The 18,104-nt window shown below is 39.1% G+C and overlaps 1 protein-coding gene across 2 annotated transcripts in view; it reads left to right on the forward strand.

The window, feature by feature from the left end:
• Positions 1 to 1,123: 1,123 nt before the first annotated feature.
• LOC115223948 (doublecortin domain-containing protein 2-like) overlaps positions 1,124 to 18,104 on the forward strand; it is a 145,463-nt gene continuing 128,482 nt past the window's right edge. Inside the window, exon 1 of one of the 2 annotated variants that reach the window (XM_029794693.2) lies at positions 1,124 to 1,803. In XM_029794693.2, the coding sequence (XP_029650553.1) occupies positions 1,514 to 1,803 (290 nt within the window). In that variant the 5' untranslated portion in view covers positions 1,124 to 1,513. The remainder of the gene's footprint in view (positions 1,804 to 18,104) is intronic. The other variant, XM_036512945.1, reaches the window with a different exon arrangement.

The following is an 18,104-nucleotide window of genomic DNA, read 5'->3' on the forward strand; positions in this document are numbered from 1 at the left end:
CCCTCATCACCAACAACAACCATCATCGTCAACAAAAACGGCAAACAGTTATCAGCATCGCCATCACTACCATCACCACCACCACCACCACCACCGCCACCACCATAATAACAATGGCTATGTTATTACCGTTGACACCATCGCCAACATAACAAGTAGACCACTGCTACCGCCGTCGCCGATACTGTCGCCAGCTCTACCACCCTCACCATCATCGTCATAGCCATCGACAAAAACAACAGCAACAACCATCACCACGACCATCGCCATCAGCAGCTTCATCACCACTAACACCATTAACCACTACATTATCAGCGACATTACCTCTGTCATTAACATCATCATCATCAACAAAAACATAACCACCACACCCTCACTACCACCACCATCATTAATAACAACAAACACGACATCATAGAACACGCCAGCACCGCTGCACAACTACCCAAACCTTATTACTAACAACAACAACCACTACTACTACTACTACTACTACTTATCGATTATATATAAAAAAAAAATTTTTTTAATACATCTTCCATACCTCATAAACACACACACACACAGGTGTGAAATACACATTACTATTATATAGCTTTTACATACCCGCAGATATTATATAGCCACTACACTAGAATGTAGATTATATACTGACTGAGTGCTTCCACGCAAAGACCTTAAACATCAATATATATATATATATAATATATATATATATATATATATATATATACACACACAAACACACATCGACCCGTCTATAGACTTCACATATATACACACTCACTATAACAGAAGAAAACGCACTTGGTTTTTACACACAAATACCATATATATATATATATATATATATTATATATATATATATAATATATATATATATATATATACATATATATATATATATATTAGTGCTGGTAGTACATAAATTGATTTTTATACAGGTCATTTTATATATATATACCTTGATTTTTAGCACACGGACGCAATATTTTCACACACATACAAAATAAATGATTTAACGTGTATATATTGTATATACCTACAGATTACATTACTTTAACATATACACTAAACACACGTATATTCACATTAACACAATACTTAAATTTACACATCAATAATATACATACGCAACAATTTAGTACATTCATACATACGCAAAACTTTAAAACATATATATATATATATACTCGCAAAAACTCAATGCTTATCACCAAATTTTTCTCCTGTCATTTAATTTTGATTTCGTTTCCTAATTTATAAAGTTAATTAAATTTCTAAAAAGAAAATTAGGATAATTTTACGAGTGACTCTCGTAGTCGTGGTAGTAGTAGCAGAGGTGGCCCGGCAGCTGTAGAGGTAATAGAAGTGGTTGTAATTGGTTTTAGTAGCACCTGTGATTGGAAAGTACCTGTGATAGTAAGACACCTGTAGTTGTGGTACCTTCGTTGGCAAGGTACCTGTGATAGGAAGGTGGTGGTGGTCTTGGCGGTTGTTTGTTGCAAGGCCGATGGCGAAAGCGGCCAATGCCCAGGAGTCCGAAACGACTGAAGTGAAAAATGTCCAAATATTCTGTAACGGTAACAAGTTCGCCCCTCCCAGACACGTGGTCGTCAATACGAGGCATATTCGTAATTTCGACAACTTCCTCGATGAACTCACTAGGATTTTAAACCCTTTACAAGGGGCCATTCGGCGCCTGTACACGCCGGTGAGTGGCAACTCCGTCGAAGATACGAGAGAGCTACAAGAAGGTGGAGGTTACGTGGCGGCCGGCAAAGAAAGATTCAAAAAACTCAAGTAAGTAGTTATTTAAGGCAATGTTTCGCCCTTCAGGAATGTTCAAACATGATATACCCTGTATAAAAAGGCGGCGAGCTGGCAGAAACGTTAGCGCGCCGGGCGAAATGCTTAGCGGTATTTCGTCTGTCGTTACGTTGTGAGTTCAAATTCCGCCGAGGTCGACTTTGCCTTTCATCCTTTCGGGGTCGATAAATTAAGTACCAGTTACACACTGGGGTCGATGTAATCGACTTAATCCCTTTGTCTGTCCTTGTTTGACCCCTCTGTGTTTAGCCCCTTGTGGGTAGTAAAGAAATACATATATACCCTTGTATACATATATATAATATATACGACCCTGTGTAAATATATACATGCGCATAAACACAAACACACATCGTACACCCTACACATATACAGAGACATAGACTCCTTCATACAGAGGCAGATAATATATAATAAAATAGAATAAGGCAACACAGGGGAAAATATAACAAATGACAGTTGTTACTTTGATTCTTTTCAAGGTTTATAAATTTGTAGCATATAAGTATTCCTGCAAGAAAAACCACTCCGAATCTCCTTAAATCTTGCCCTATCCCATCTTTGAAAAAGAAAGGCAAAAGGTAAACGAAAGCCAAGTTCCATATTTATCGTCTGAAAAAAATAAATACTGGTTGTTAAAGCTGGAGCACTTTTAGACATAACTACAATCTATATGAGATTTATAAAGTCGAGAAGTGGGGCGCTAAACTGTAGTTATACGCTCATTTGGTTATCGTTCAATCTACTGGATCGGTACTGGCCGCGGGTTATATGAGGTTGTTATTTATAACTTTCTTAAAAATACATATTTGTTAATGAAATTTTCCAGAGTTACATATTAGATGGTGTAGGTTACGATTATTTTGATAAAATTAAAAAACAACTAATTTTTAATCGAAAAATTCATCCCAAGGACATTTGGTATACCTGCACAAGTGTGCCCCTCTTCCCGATATTGTTTCCTCATAACTTTCAGAAAAACGGATATTTTTGAATGAAATTTTCTACAGGAGTGGCTGTGTGGTAAGTAGCCTGCTAACCAACCACATGGTTCCGGGTTCAGTCCCACTGCGTGGCATCTTGGGCAAGTGTCTTTGCTATAGCCCGGGCCCACCATTGCCTTGTGAGTGGATTTGGTAGACGGAAACTGAAAGAAGCTGTCGTCGTATATGTATATATGTTATATATGTTGTGTGTGTGTGCGTTTGTGTTTGTCTACCTAGCATTGCTTGACAAACGATGTTGGTGGTGTGTTAGGTCCCCGTCACTTAGCGGTTCGGCAAAAGATCCCGATAGAATAAGTACTGGGCTTACAAAGAATAAGTCCCTGGGGGGTCGATTTGCTTGACTAAAGGCGGTGCTCCAGCATGGCCGCAGTCAAATGACTGAAACAAGTTAAAGAGAAATACTTTTCAGATGGTGAAGATGACATTGCATCAGAATTGAAATGCTAAAAATAAAATTGTTCAGCGTGTACATACATACATACATACTGACATACATCACATAATTTTTTTCAAGAGTTTTATTTTGTAGATATAATTATACTGATGCGTGTCCAATAATTCTTTTTCACATTTAAACCCGACATAATCGTTGTCTACATCAGCTGAAAGGTATTTGTAGAAAATTTAATCGAAAAATATCTATTTTTCTGAAAGTTATAAGGGAAACATCAATAGGGGAGCACAGCTGTGCTGATTGATAAGCAGGACATTTCATTAAAAATATGCATTTGTCAAAGTCCAGTTGAATGAATTGTAACATTTTTTTCTCCGTTTTTTACCCTCCCCATTTAATCGTAATTTATATAACGTAAAATGTATCTTTGGAAATTTTCATTAAAATATATACATCCAGCAGGAGTGGCTGTGTGGTAAGTAGCTTGCTAACCAACCACATGGTTCCGGGTTCAGTCCCACTGCGCGGCATCTTGGGCAAGTGTCTTCTGCTATAGCCCCGGGCCGACCAATGCCTTGTGAGTGGATTTGGTAGACGGAAACTGAAAGAAGCCTGTCGTATATATGTATATATATATATATATATATATATGTATGTGTGTGTGTGTTTGTCCCCCTAGCATTGCTTGACAACCGATGCTGGTTTGTTTACGTCCCCGTCACTTAGCGGTTCGGCAAAAGAGACCGATAGAATAAGTACTGGGCTTACAAAGAATAAGTCCCGGGGTCGATTTGCTCGACTAAGAAAAAGGCGGTGCTCCAGCATGGCCGCAGTCAAATGACTGAAACAAGTAAAAGAGAAAGAGAGAGAGAATCTTCAAGAAACTTGTGAGGAAACAAAGACTGTAGAGCCAGAGAGACAGTCCTAAGTATGGAAACGGAATTTGCTTTGGGGATGCAAAACCCAGGCCCCATTTTTTTAATTTTTACTAACAGGGTCGATTTTTTTTTTCAGTCTTATATCGAAACAAACACCAGTATAATAACAACAATAATAATAATAATAATAAGGTCCACAGCTCTTCAATATCCTCCCGAAGGACCTGAGAGACGACCTGCATGGGTTAGATGCAGATGTCTTTTAAATAAAACTGGATCTCTTTCTGTCAGGTGTCCCAGATGAACCAACTTCACGGCAGCAGGTGCAGATGAGGGCAGCTGCATCGAACTCTCTCATGCACCAAATGGCAATTTGCTAAAAGGCATTCGTGAAGTAAAATCATGTAGCAACACCGAATGGCGGTGCCCCAGCATGGCCACAGCTCGTGAGCTGAAACTAGATAAAATATATAAAATAAAAATTATATAGGCAATCTTTCGTCTCTAGTAGACCTTTCCGTCGATTTTCGTAACAATTTTTTTTTTTACATATGGGCTTGCGGGAACTTTTGAAGTAATGAGAGCGAAAGAGATTAAGAGAAACCGATTGTATGACGAGGGAAGTTCTTTTGAAGTTACCGTCCAGGGGAAGCATTGATGTACATGTGTGTGTGTGTGTGTTTGATGGGGTGTGGGAGACAGACAGTATGTTGTGTAAGTGAAGTGCTTTTGTTAGTGTGTGTGAAGAGACAGAGAGAGTAATGTGTGAAAGAGAGAGATAACTGAACTTTTTTACTCGGTGTATGTGTATATGTATGTATATTACTTCAAAAGTTCCCGCAAGCCCATATATAAAAAAAAAAAATTTTTTACGGAAATCGACGGAAAGGTCTACTAGAGACGAAAGGTCGCCCGTTTTGGTAATGAAGTTCTTCAGGGGTATTTTCAAAGCGATTTCATCGCTCCACAAAAATTTTAGTGGGTTTTCTTGCACTCCCTGTTTCTAGGAGTATGGGCACAGTTCTGTAATTATACCTGATCGATTCTAACGCTTGACTGGCACTTTTCTTTTGTAGAGTTTTGGAATTGGTGGTCCCCTGAATGTCCCTCGTGAGAAAGGAAGAAAATAGTTTGTTTTATTTCATTCAATTTTTAGTATTTTTGTTTTGTACAACGGAAATTAAGTTTCTGAATAATGTTTTTCCCCCCAAAATATTTTTGCGCTCAACTCTCGTACTCTTTTCGTTCTCCATGAGGCAGGGACGACTACCCACTAAAGATAGCCCTTTATTTTACCGATACTGGAAGAATGAAAGACAGAAATCGATCTCTACAGGATTTGAACTCTAAGGAAAGGCCCAGCCTCAGACAAAATGCTTTGTGATATTTGTTCTAGATTTTTTTCGTTCTGAGTTCAATTCTTACAGAGGCTGACATTGCCTGCCTGGCGATCTTTCGTCTCTAGTAGACCTTTCCGTCGATTTCCGTAAATTTTTTTTTTTTTTTACATATGGGCTTGCGGGAACTTTTGAAGTAATATACATACATATACACATACACCGAGTAAAAAATTTCAGTTATCTCTCTCTTTCACACATTACTCTGTCTCTTCACACACACTAACAGAAGCACTTCACTTACACAACATACTGTCTGTCTCCCACACCCCATCAAACACACACACATGTACATCAACGCTTCACATGCACGGTAACTTCAAAAGAACTTCCCTCCTCATACAATCGCTTTCTCTTAGTCTCTTTCGCTCTCATTACTTCAAAAGTTCCCGCAAGCCCATATGTAAAAAAAAAATTTTTTTTTTACGGAAATCGACGGAAAGGTCTACTAGAGACGAAAGATTGCCCATTGCCTTTCATCCTATAAGGTCGATAAAATAAAGTATTAGCCCGTTGTATCGACTAATATTCTTTCAAGGCCGGCTCAAGGTACCGGCAACTCGGTCAATCGCCCGAGGCGCCATGTACGCATGACGAAGACAAGGAAGGCAGCTTGTACACGCCAAAGTTCAGCTTGCCCGAGGCGCCGGCAACCCTAGGGCCGGCCCTGCACTCTTCTCATAAACTTCTGACCTTATGCTTGTTTTATAAACAAGTACAATGTACTTAAAATGTAAGTACGTGGACATTTCTCGTTTATTAGCGTTCACTTCTCAGATATTAAAAGTTACGAGATGGCGGAATCATTAGAGCAACATCAAAAAATATCGCACGTTTTGGATCTTTTCGGTTCGAACGGCAGTTTTTTCTAGCAGTGTCATATGAAATTGTCACCCATAATTATGACCCTAGTATCGATCTATTGCATTTCAATCTGTTTTAGGGTTAGGGGTGGGGGGAAGGGTATCTTTTTTTCTTCACAAATGTAAATAAACTCAATCTGTTTCTTAAACGAGGGACATATTCATACGGCACAGAATGTTTTTTTTTTACCTCAATAGACGTCAGTGATTGGTTGAAATTGCAGAAATTGAAGAAAAAACAACAAATATCTTACAAACTTTAGAATTTTCTCAATAAAGCCAAGAGAAAAAGATGTTTTATAAACACATTCTACCAGTATACGAAGTTTAAAATTCTTTAGTTACCTAGAAATTATGTTAAAAACTGCCGTTCAAACTGAAAAGATCCCACGTTTTTTTTATGCCGGCTCTTTGTTTCTGTGTTCAAATCCAGCCAAGGTCAGCTTTGCTTTTCATCCTCCGAGATTGATAAAATAAAGTACCAGTCAAGTACTGGGGTCGATGGCATTGTCCTGTGCTCGCCAAATCAGAATCCATCTTTGGCATATTTGGTGTTGTTTGGTCACAAGTCAACTCTGCTCTAGTGGGTAGCCTATGATCAAAGACACCCCAACTATGACCTTCCTGTTTTTTTTTTCTGTTGGGTGGAGGTCTCTACTATTAAATTAGCAAACGTGATCTTTTATTTATTATTTTAATTGTGTGATTTGAGTGATATTTGTTGGTTGTTATTTCTAGCAGGTCAGCACCCCCCCCCCAAACTTTTTCACCATCGTAAATCGTTTTGGTCAGTCAATCATTTTGCATCAACTTCAATTTCATCATCATCATCATCATCATCGTTTAACGTCCGTTCTCCATGCTAGCATGGGTTGGACGGTTTGACTGGGGATCTGGGAAGGATGAAAGGCAGTCGAGCTCAGCAGAATTTGAACTCAGAACGTAACGGCAGACGAAATACCTATTTCTTTACTACCCACAAGGGGCTAAACACAGAGGGGACAAACAAGGACAGACATAGGTATTAAGTCGATTACATCGACCCCAGTGCGTAACTGGTACTTAATTTATCGACCCCGAAAGGATGAAAGGCAAAGTCGACCTCGGCGGAATTTGATCTCGCAACGTTGCGCCAGACGAAATACCGCTAAGCATTTCGCCCGGCGTGCTAACGATTCTGCCAACTCACCAATGTAGAAGGATCTTGTACATGGTGCACTTAAGTTTGTAGGCCTGATTGCACCGTTCTTCACACAGGGCTGTAAACTTGATCGTGATTATTTTCTTTGCCTTTTCGGACCATAGAACGACATCTGGCCATTGGTCAAGCTGGGGGGGAAACTTCAGTCTTTCCCCCTCGGGTCCACTTCTTACACAAACTTGATTGTTGCTCTTGCTTTCCCCTCTCTTTCTTTCTTTTACTTGTTTCTGTCATTTGACTGTGGCCATGCTGGATCACCGCTTTTAGTCGAGCAAATCGACCCCAGGACTTATTCTCTGTAAGCCTAGTACTTATTCTATCGGTCCTTTTTGCTGAACCGCTAAGATACGGGGACGTAAACACACCAGCATCGGTTGTCAAGCAATGCTAGGGGGACACACACAAACGCACACAAAACCGTCCAAGAGTGATCGTGCACATCTTTACATTTCCCCAGTCACCCTGCAAAGCCATTATAAAATAATAGAAATGACTTTTTTGTGAATTTTCTATCCAAAACCCAACCAAAATGCTCGAAACTTGATACGCCAATTGAATGCCAGCTAGCTGTATGTGATTGGTCGGAGATTTGGACAGTACTCGCATGTATGTGCACATGCACGCAACTGTATATGTATGCACTAGCACTATGACCTGGCAACGCCGGGTCATAGTGCTATTATAATATATTTTCATTTTCCAAAGTGCAACAAAACTAACAGTTAGATGGAATATAATATTTGTTTTTCGTATTCTTCCATTTTATTTATATTTGAAAAGTTTTCTTATACATTTTTTTTTAATTACAAAATCTTTGATCAGATCCTCACTATGACGCCATGAACACTTCGAAATTATATTTCCGATTATATAAACCACTTGGAATACTATTTCAGCAGGGTTGAAGTGATTTCTTTTGTGCTGTAGACCATTTACCATTTCTATGGTGCCCCACTTCTTTTCATGTCCTAAGCATGTACTTATTTTGCTTAAAGGTTAATCCAGTGCTGTGTGTGTGTGTGTGTGTGAATAGTTCTCAGTAAATGTTGTGTATAGATAGTGTTTATGAACTTTTTAACATTCTATCGAATATTTTGAAAGATAAAATGTCTGTCTCTTCAACCCTTTTAAAACAATACCATGGCTCTTTCAGAAGTATACCATGACCATTTTTAAAACTATACCATCATTCTTTTAAAAATATACCACATCCCTTTCAGATGTTTACTGCAGGTCTTTTAGGATCCTTTCAGAAGTATTCCACAACCCTTTTTAGGAATATACCACAGCCCTTTCAGGACTATTGCACAAATCTTATGAGAAGTATATCACATCCCTTTCAGATGTATACTGCAGCCCTTTCAGAAGTATTCCATAACCCTTTTTAGAATTATATGATGCTATGTAAATCAAGAAATGCTAGCATCGAGGCTCCCTCAGGAATTTGTTTATTTACTCTCTGTTTCGGTAAAGTTCATAAAATGCTATTAATCCTTTAGTATTTAAACAGGCCATATCCAGCCCAAATATGCTTCCTGTTTTATGCTCTAACTAGTCAGATCCAACCTATTACACCTACCCTTCAATGCCATTCTAGAAATATACAATCTCATCATGAAAACTTTATAGCTACAAAATAAAGCATGATTAATTATAAACAATGTCAATAAAAATACATAACATTTGACAAAATAATCTGAATACGAAAGGGTTAAAGGTAAAAAAAAAAAGATAAAGACACCTCCTCAAGTCATGCACCAGTTACGGTTTCATGGTGTACATATTCCTCCCTTGGACGGAACACCAGTCCATTGCAGGATTACTCATTCTTGTCAGCTGAGTGGCCTGGAGTGAAATGAAGTGTTTTGCTCAAGAACACAATGCGTTGCCCAGTCCAGGAATTGATACCACAATCTTATACGATCATGAGTCCAACAACCTAACCACTAAGCCACGCACCTCCACATAAAATGCAATTAGGGTTCAAGAAAAAGAACAGTCCAGATGAGCTAAAAATCTGTTCAATAAGGGTTTACAAGATAGGAACAGGTTTGTGTGCCTTCAGAAAAGATGTCTAATGTCATTACATTAGTGAAGGGCCTGGAGAACCAAGGAAAAACCCTGAAAATGAATGATGGACCCATTCCTCAAACAAAAAGAAGAAAACTAAAAGACTTGATTGCCCACAACCACTTGAAATTTGGAAGGAAATCTCCTTGGAGACCCCAAAATAATCCTTTTTGCTATATAGTATTTCTTTCTAGGGCCCTGGTGCTAGGGACCTTTGTCATCAATTCTATTTCAATGAAAGGATCTCATTGGAGGTGTTACTGTTTGTCCTCCAGTGTGGTACATGGATTATCCCATTTTGTGAGTTATATTGTATTATGTTTTAATTGTGTTAATCTAATCTCCAATTAACCTGAAGAATTACCAACACACACTCAATGTCTCTCTCTCTCTCTCTGACATACTCTCACACAGACAAGAGAAAGAGAGTGACCTATATATATATGTATACAATTTCTACTCTAGGCACAATGCCTGAAATTTTGGAGAGGGGGGGGGCAGTCGATTAGATCAACCCCAGTATGCAACTGGTACTTAGTTTATCGACCCCAAAAGGATGAAAGGCAAAGTCAACCTCAGTGGAATTTGAACTCAGAACGTGAAGACAGATGAAATGGCGGTAAGCATTTCGCCTGGTGTGCTGACGTTTCTGCTAGCTCACCGCCTTGGCTCCTGTGCAGGTGGCACATAAAAAGCACCTGAATGGCCCTTATGTCAGTGGCACGTAAAAGCACCCACTACACTCTCGGAGTGGTTGGCGTTAGGAAGGGCATCCAGCTGTAGAAACTCTGCCAGATCAGATTGGAGTTTGGTGCAGCCATCTGGTTTGCCAGACCTCAGTCAAATCGTTGAACCCATGGAAAGCGGACATTAAACTATGATGATGATATATATCAGTGCAAGAATTGCTGTGTGGTAAGAAGCTGGCTTCCCAATCACATGGTTCCAGGTTCAGTTCCAGTGCGTGGCACCTTGAGCAAGTGTCCTCTGCTATAGCTTTAGTAGATTTGACAGACAGAAACTGAAAGAAGCCCACGGTATATACAATATATACAATATATATAATATATATATATATATATATATATAATACGTATATATATATACAGTACATAGTATTGATAAGATAGGAGATGGAGTGTGTAATAGATTTTATTGAGCACAACACATTTTGACCCATCATTCTGGGTGTCTTCGGATACAACAATAAAAAAGTCTCACTAGAGATTTCTTGGGTCAGCTTACATACCGCTATATGTCCATCAAATTCAAAAATGAGTAAAATCAAAGAAACTGGATAAAAACAGGTAACCTCACCTGTGCTGGTGCTTTACTCATCAGCTGTTTATACATTTTGTACAATTTTTCCATTATATATATATATATATATATGTGTGTGTGTCTTTGTGCCAGTGTTTGTACTCCTCCCCCCCCCCCGTTTGACAACTGGTGTGGGTGTGTTTATGTCCCCGTAACTTTGCAGTTCAGTAAAAAGAGATTGATTGAATAAGTACCCAGGCTTAAAAGAGAGCAATAAGTTTTGGGATCAATTTAGTTGACTAAAGGTTCTCCAAGGCAGTGCTCCAGCATGGCCACAGTTTAATGACTGAAACAGATGAAAGATAAAAGATATATATATATATATATATATATATATATATACATATATATATATATATACAGGGGTTGGACAAAATAATGGAAACACCTAGCATCATAGCATCATAATTTTGAAATATTTACAAAACTGTTAAAAGCTTGCTTGCTTTTATGTTTTTTGATTTATTATTAATGTTGCTTAATATGTTTTGCTAAAATTGCCGTTTCTTTTCAGATTTCATCAGAAAAAGGTAATTAAAATTCATTAAAATGATGGATCTATCAGACTTTCAAAGTGGTCAAATTGTTGGTGCTTGTATGGCAGGTGCTAGCATAATGAAATGTTTGGTGTATCAAGAAGTACTGTCTCGAAAGTAATGACAGCCTTTGAGAGAGAAAAACCTTCTTGTCGAAACAAAATTCCAGAAAGAAACCAAAACTTTCAGATAGGGGACCGTCGGACTCTTATGCGAATTGTCCGAAAGGATCACAAAAGTACAGCTCCCAAAATTACTGCAGAGCTTAATGACCACCTCGAGAACCCAGTTTCCACAAAAACTGTTTGCTGGGAGCTGCACAAAGCCAGATTTCATGGGAGGGCTGCTATTAGAAAACCACAACTTTCAAAAACAAACATGGTCGCTAGAGCAGTGGAAGAATGTTATTTTCTCGGACGAGTCATCCTTTACCTTATTTCTGACCACCGGCTGAGTATACGTGTGGAGACAGCTAAAAGAAGCATTTGACCCAGACTGCCTTCTTCCAACTGTTAAACATGGAGGAGGATCTGTGATGATCTGGGGTTCTATATCTTGGAAATCCACTAGCCCAATGGTTTCCCTTTATGGAAGAATTAATAGTCAAGACTATTTAAGCATTTTATCTGATCAAATTCATTCTATGGTTGTGGAACTGTTTCTGGAGAGAAACGCAATCTTTCAGGATGATAAGGCACCAATTCACACAGCTAAAGTTGTTACTGAATGACACGAGGAACATTCCCCAGATCTCAATATTATTGATCATTTATGGTGCATTTTAGAAAAACAAGTAAGGAGTCGATATCCACCACCATCACCACTACAAGAACTGGAGACTGTTTTAGCTGAAGAATGGACAAAAATTCCTTTGGAAACAATTCAAACTTTGTATGAGTCCATACCTCATAGAATTCAAGCTGTAATTACTGCGAAAGACGGTCCTACCCCATATTAAAATAAATTTATTTGAAATTTTAAGGGGTTTCCATTTTTTTGTCCAACCTCTGTATATATAGTCTTTTATTCTTGTTTCAGTCATTTGACTGTGGCTATGCTGGAGCACCACATGGAAGGGTCTTAGTCAAACAAATCGACCTTAGGACTTTTTTTAAGCCTTGTACTTATTCTATCAGTCTCTTTTGCCAAACTGCTAAGTTACGGGGATGTAAACACAGAAACACCAGTTGTCAAGAAGTGATGGGGAAGGGGGACAAACACAAAGACACACACACACACACATAATAATAAACTCTTATTAACTTCAATATCTCCATTTTTTAAATTCTTTATTTACATGGCTATGAAGCATGGTTTATATATAAACCTATTTTTAAGGATATTAACCTCCCCCAAAATATATTAGATATTGAACCAGTATTTCCTTGGATGACACCATCCCTTTATCAGGCTATTGTAACCTCTATTTGAATTGTATACATATCTATATATACGATGGGCTTCTTTCAGTTTTCCGTCTACCAAATCCACTTGCAAGGCTTTGGTCAGTCCAAGGCTATAGTAGAAGACGCTTGCCCAATGTGCCCTGCAGTGGGACTGAACCCAGAATCTTGTGGTTGGGAAGCAAGCTTCTTACCACGCAGTCATACTTTCCTGTAACTTGAAGGTATACCCTCACACAACTTTACCATCTCCTTTTCTCTTTTCCAACTGGGGTAACCAGCAAGAGACTTGTTCTGCCCCACTATCATACTTCTAACCTCTCATTTATATACAAGGTATGGCATGGCAAAAAAACCCACCTTCCAGATTTTCCATTTTTGATAAAAGTTTCAAAAACAGGCACAAATTATGCACCAGTGCAAATCATGATGACTGACAAAAAACAGTAAAACATTAGCTACAAGTGAACACAATTACTACCTGCCTAACTTTCTTGGTGCTGCACCGGTGGCCAAGTGAAATATGGGAGGTATTTCTGCCTCATCCTCTCTCTATGGTCTGTATGTCTATATAGCTGTATGATTACGAAGATTGCTGCTCAACCACATGGATTTGGGTTCAGTGTCACTGCTTGCATCTTCAGGGCCTGACCCAGGGTGGAGCCTGTGGGGCACATGCCCCATTCAAGAAAAGAAGTACACCCTTCTAAATAATGTTATTACGTCCTTTTTTCCTGGAATTGTATTCCCTTCTTACCTAATGCCCCCCCATTGAAAATTTCCTGGGATCGCACCTGATCTTTGTAATACTTCATTAAATTTCTTAACTTTACACAGTGTTTTTTATGATGGAATCACCTCTTCTTTAAATCTATTTCTTTACTACCCACAAGGGGCTAAACATAGAGGGGACAAACAAGGACAGACAAACGGATTAACTTGATTATATCGACCCCAGTGCATAACTGGTACTTAATTTATCGACCTCGAATGGATGAAAGGTAAAGTCGACCTTGGCGGAATTTGATACTCAGAACGTAATGGCAGACGAATTACGGCTACGCATTTCGCCCGGCGTGCTAACGTTTCTGCCAGCTCGCCTCTTCTTTAAATCGTTTATAGACATGATAAACTGTTGCTTTTGGAAGTTTCGTCAACTTAACAATTTTATTGGCAGTGTACCCGGTGCACACCAAAATGTACAATTGCAGAATGATTCCGTTGTTCTATGACTTTGTGTTGTCAAATCAGTTCGCTGTTCACTTGCAAAATAAAGAGGAGGATTAGATTTTCAAGCAAGCAAGGTTTCGTCAAAAAAAATTAAAAAATGAAATGTCAAACTTTCTGTCAACTGCTTAAAATTGGTCTCAATAAATCTGCAAGACCCTATATATATATATATATATATATATATATATACACACACATATATATAATATGTGACCGCGTGTGTATCGTTGGCGATTTTCTTTCTCCGTCTTCCCTTCCTTGGACCTTTCCTTTTTCTATGTTTCTGACGAAGAGCTCCGCTCGAAATGTTAAATCCTTCTTTTTTCTTTCCTTTCCTGAGCATCCAATAACACTATACTTGTTCCACGTCCTCGCGTTGTTGTGTTTTCTCTTTATTCATATTTGGATTAACTATATATATATATATATAATATACATATATATATATAATATACATATATATGGATGGGTATATATTGTGTTCTAATTTGCATATCCGGCAACCCTGGTTGCCTCCCATGAAATATAAAAGGAACATTTTTCAATTTATCGTACTTCGATAAGAAAAATAATTGACAATCTTCCATCTCAATAAACCACAATTGTCCTGAAAGTTGATTTTTCTATTTACTGTGGAATGCTTGAAGCTAACTTTCTCCCTACACTTCGATCCTTGGATCTTATATTTATTTATATATGTATATGCATTGGAACCTGGTGCAGCTCCCTGGCTTACCAGTTTTCAGTCAACTGTCCAATCCATGCCAGCATGGAAAATGGACATTAATGATGATGATGATATATACACATGCATGGGTATTTTTACGGCAGTATATTGGATAAATGATATCCCATAGTGGGTTACAATCATAACCCCTATCTCACTTGTACTTATATGTATAATATATATATATAGTGAAGGCACATGGCTCAGTGGTTAGAGTTCAATTCCTGGACTGGGATGCGTGTTGTGTTCTTGAGCAAGTCACTTATTTCACATTGCTCAAGTTCACTCACCTGTAGAAATGAGTTGTGACATCACAGGTACCAAGCTGTATTGGCCCCTTTGCCTTTCCCTTTGATAACATTAGTGGTGTGGAGAGGAGAGGCCGTATGCATGGGCGACTGCTGGTCTTCCATAACAACCTTGCCAGAATTGTGCTTGGGAGGGTAACTTCCTAGGTGCAATCCTATGGTCAGTCATAACCGAAGGGGGTCTCAGCATGTACATATAAGTATATAATATATATAAATGCATACACACATATACATCATCATCATCATCGTTTAACGTCCGCTTTCCATGCTAGCATGGTTGGACGGTTCAACTGGGGTCTGAGAAGCCCGAAGGCTGCGCCAGGCCCAGTCTGATCTGGCAGTGTTTCTACAGCTGGATGCCCTTCCTAACGCCAACCACTCCGTGAGTGTAGTGGGTGCTTTTTATGTGCCACCTGCACAGGTGCCAGACGAGGCTGGCAAACGGCCACGAACGGATGGTGCTTTTTACGTGCCACTGGCATGTGTATATATATATATTATATATATATATATGCATAAATATAAAGTTTTAAGTGTACATATATATATGTACAGATATGCACGCACACACACACACAAACATTTATTCACGTGTGTGTGTGTGTGTGTTGGTCAATATTGTTGTAAACAACACTAATGCTTCAACGTCAGCTATCAACTCCATCACCACCGTTGCCATCCTGACAACTGCCACAACAACCCATAACACCTACCACCTCCATCACTGCCGCCACCCTCATGGCTATCATTCCCTCCCATACCGCTCACCTCCACTGCACCTCAACTATAACCCCCCTCCATTCCACCACCACCACCATCACCATTCACAACTTAATCCCTTGCCCATCCTTACACCTCACCGTTGATCACCTTTAATTATTATGTCTGCTTTGTGGAACGGAAATTAGTCTCACCTTAGTCAATAGCAGACAGAGTTATTTTTATTGCCACCCTCCCTCCAGCCCACCCTCTCAATTTGTTTCTACCCTCCACTATACATTGTTTCTACAAGCATGTGTATTTACACACACACACACGTATATGTATGTAAACATGCACATATATATAATATATATATACACACACATATATATAATATGTGACCGCGTGTGTATCGTTGGCGATTTCTTTCTCCGTCTTCCCTTCCTTGGACCTTTCCTTTTTCTATGTTTCTGACGAAGAGCTCCGCTCGAAATGTTAAATCCTCTTTTTTCTTTCCTTTCCTGAGCATCCAATAACACTATACTTGTTCCACGTCCTCGCGTTGTTGTGTTTTCTCTTTATTCATATTTGGATTAACTATATATATATATATATAATATACATATATATATATATAATATACATATATATGGATGGGTATATATTGTGTTCTAATTTGCATATCCGGCAACCCTGGTTGCCTCCCATGAAATATAAAAGGAACATTTTTCAATTTATCGTACTTCGATAAGAAAAATAATTGACAATCTTCCATCTCAATAAACCACAATTGTCCCTGAAAGTTGATTTTTCTATTTACTGTGGAATGCTTGAAGCTAACTTTCTCCCTACACTTCGATCCTTGGATCTTATATTTATTTATATATGTATATGCATTGGAACCTGGTGCAGCTCCCTGGCTTACCAGTTTTCAGTCAAACTGTCCAATCCATGCCAGCATGGAAAATGGACATTAAATGATGATGATGATATATACACATGCATGGGTATTTTACTGGCAGTATATTGGATAAATGATATCCCATAGTGGGTTACAATCATAACCCCTATCTCACTTTGTACTTATATGTATAATATATATATATAGTGAAGGCACATGGCTCAGTGGTTAGAGTTCAATTCCTGGACTGGGATGCGTGTTGTGTTCTTGAGCAAGTCACTTTATTTCACATTGCTCAAGTTCACTCACCTGTAGAAATGAGTTGTGACATCACAGGTACCAAGCTGTATTGGCCCCTTTGCCTTTCCCTTGGATAACATTAGTGGTGTGGAGAGGAGAGGCCGGTATGCATGGGCGACTGCTGGTCTTCCATAAACAACCTTGCCAGAATTGTGCTTGGGAGGGTAACTTCCTAGGTGCAATCCTATGGTCAGTCATAACCGAAGGGGGTCTCAGCATGTACATATAAGTATATAATATATATAAATGCATACACACATATACATCATCATCATCATCGTTTAACGTCCGCTTTCCATGCTAGCATGGGTTGGACGGTTCAACTGGGGTCTGAGAAGCCCGAAGGCTGCGCCAGGCCCAGTCTGATCTGGCAGTGTTTCTACAGCTGGATGCCCTTCCTAACGCCAACCACTCCGTGAGTGTAGTGGGTGCTTTTTATGTGCCACCTGCACAGGTGCCAGACGAGGCTGGCAAACGGCCACGAACGGATGGTGCTTTTTACGTGCCACTGGCATGTGTATATATATATATATATATATATATATGCATAAATATAAAGTTTTAAGTGTACATATATATATGTACAGATATGCACGCACACACACACACAAACATTTATTCACGTGTGTGTGTGTGTGTGTTGGTCAATATTGTTGTAAACAACACTAATGCTTCAACGTCAGCTATCAACTCCATCACCACCGTTGCGATCCTGACAACTGCCACAACAACCCATAACACCTACCACCTCCATCACTGCCGCCACCCTCATGGCTATCATTCCCTCCCATACCGCTCACCTCCACTGCACCTCAACTATAACCCCCCTCCCATTCCACCACCACCACCACCATCACCATTCACAACTTAATCCCTTGCCCATCCTTACACCTCACCGTTGATCACCTTTAATTATTATGTCTGCTTTGTGGAACGGAAATTAGTCTCACCTTAGTCAATAGCAGACAGAGTTATTTTTATTGCCACCCTCCCTCCAGCCCACCCTCTCAATTTGTTTCTACCCTCCACTATAC

The sequence above is a fragment of the Octopus sinensis genome, linkage group LG24 (assembly GCF_006345805.1).
Source record: "Octopus sinensis linkage group LG24, ASM634580v1, whole genome shotgun sequence".
In the NCBI taxonomy this organism is placed as follows: domain Eukaryota; kingdom Metazoa; phylum Mollusca; class Cephalopoda; order Octopoda; family Octopodidae; genus Octopus; species Octopus sinensis.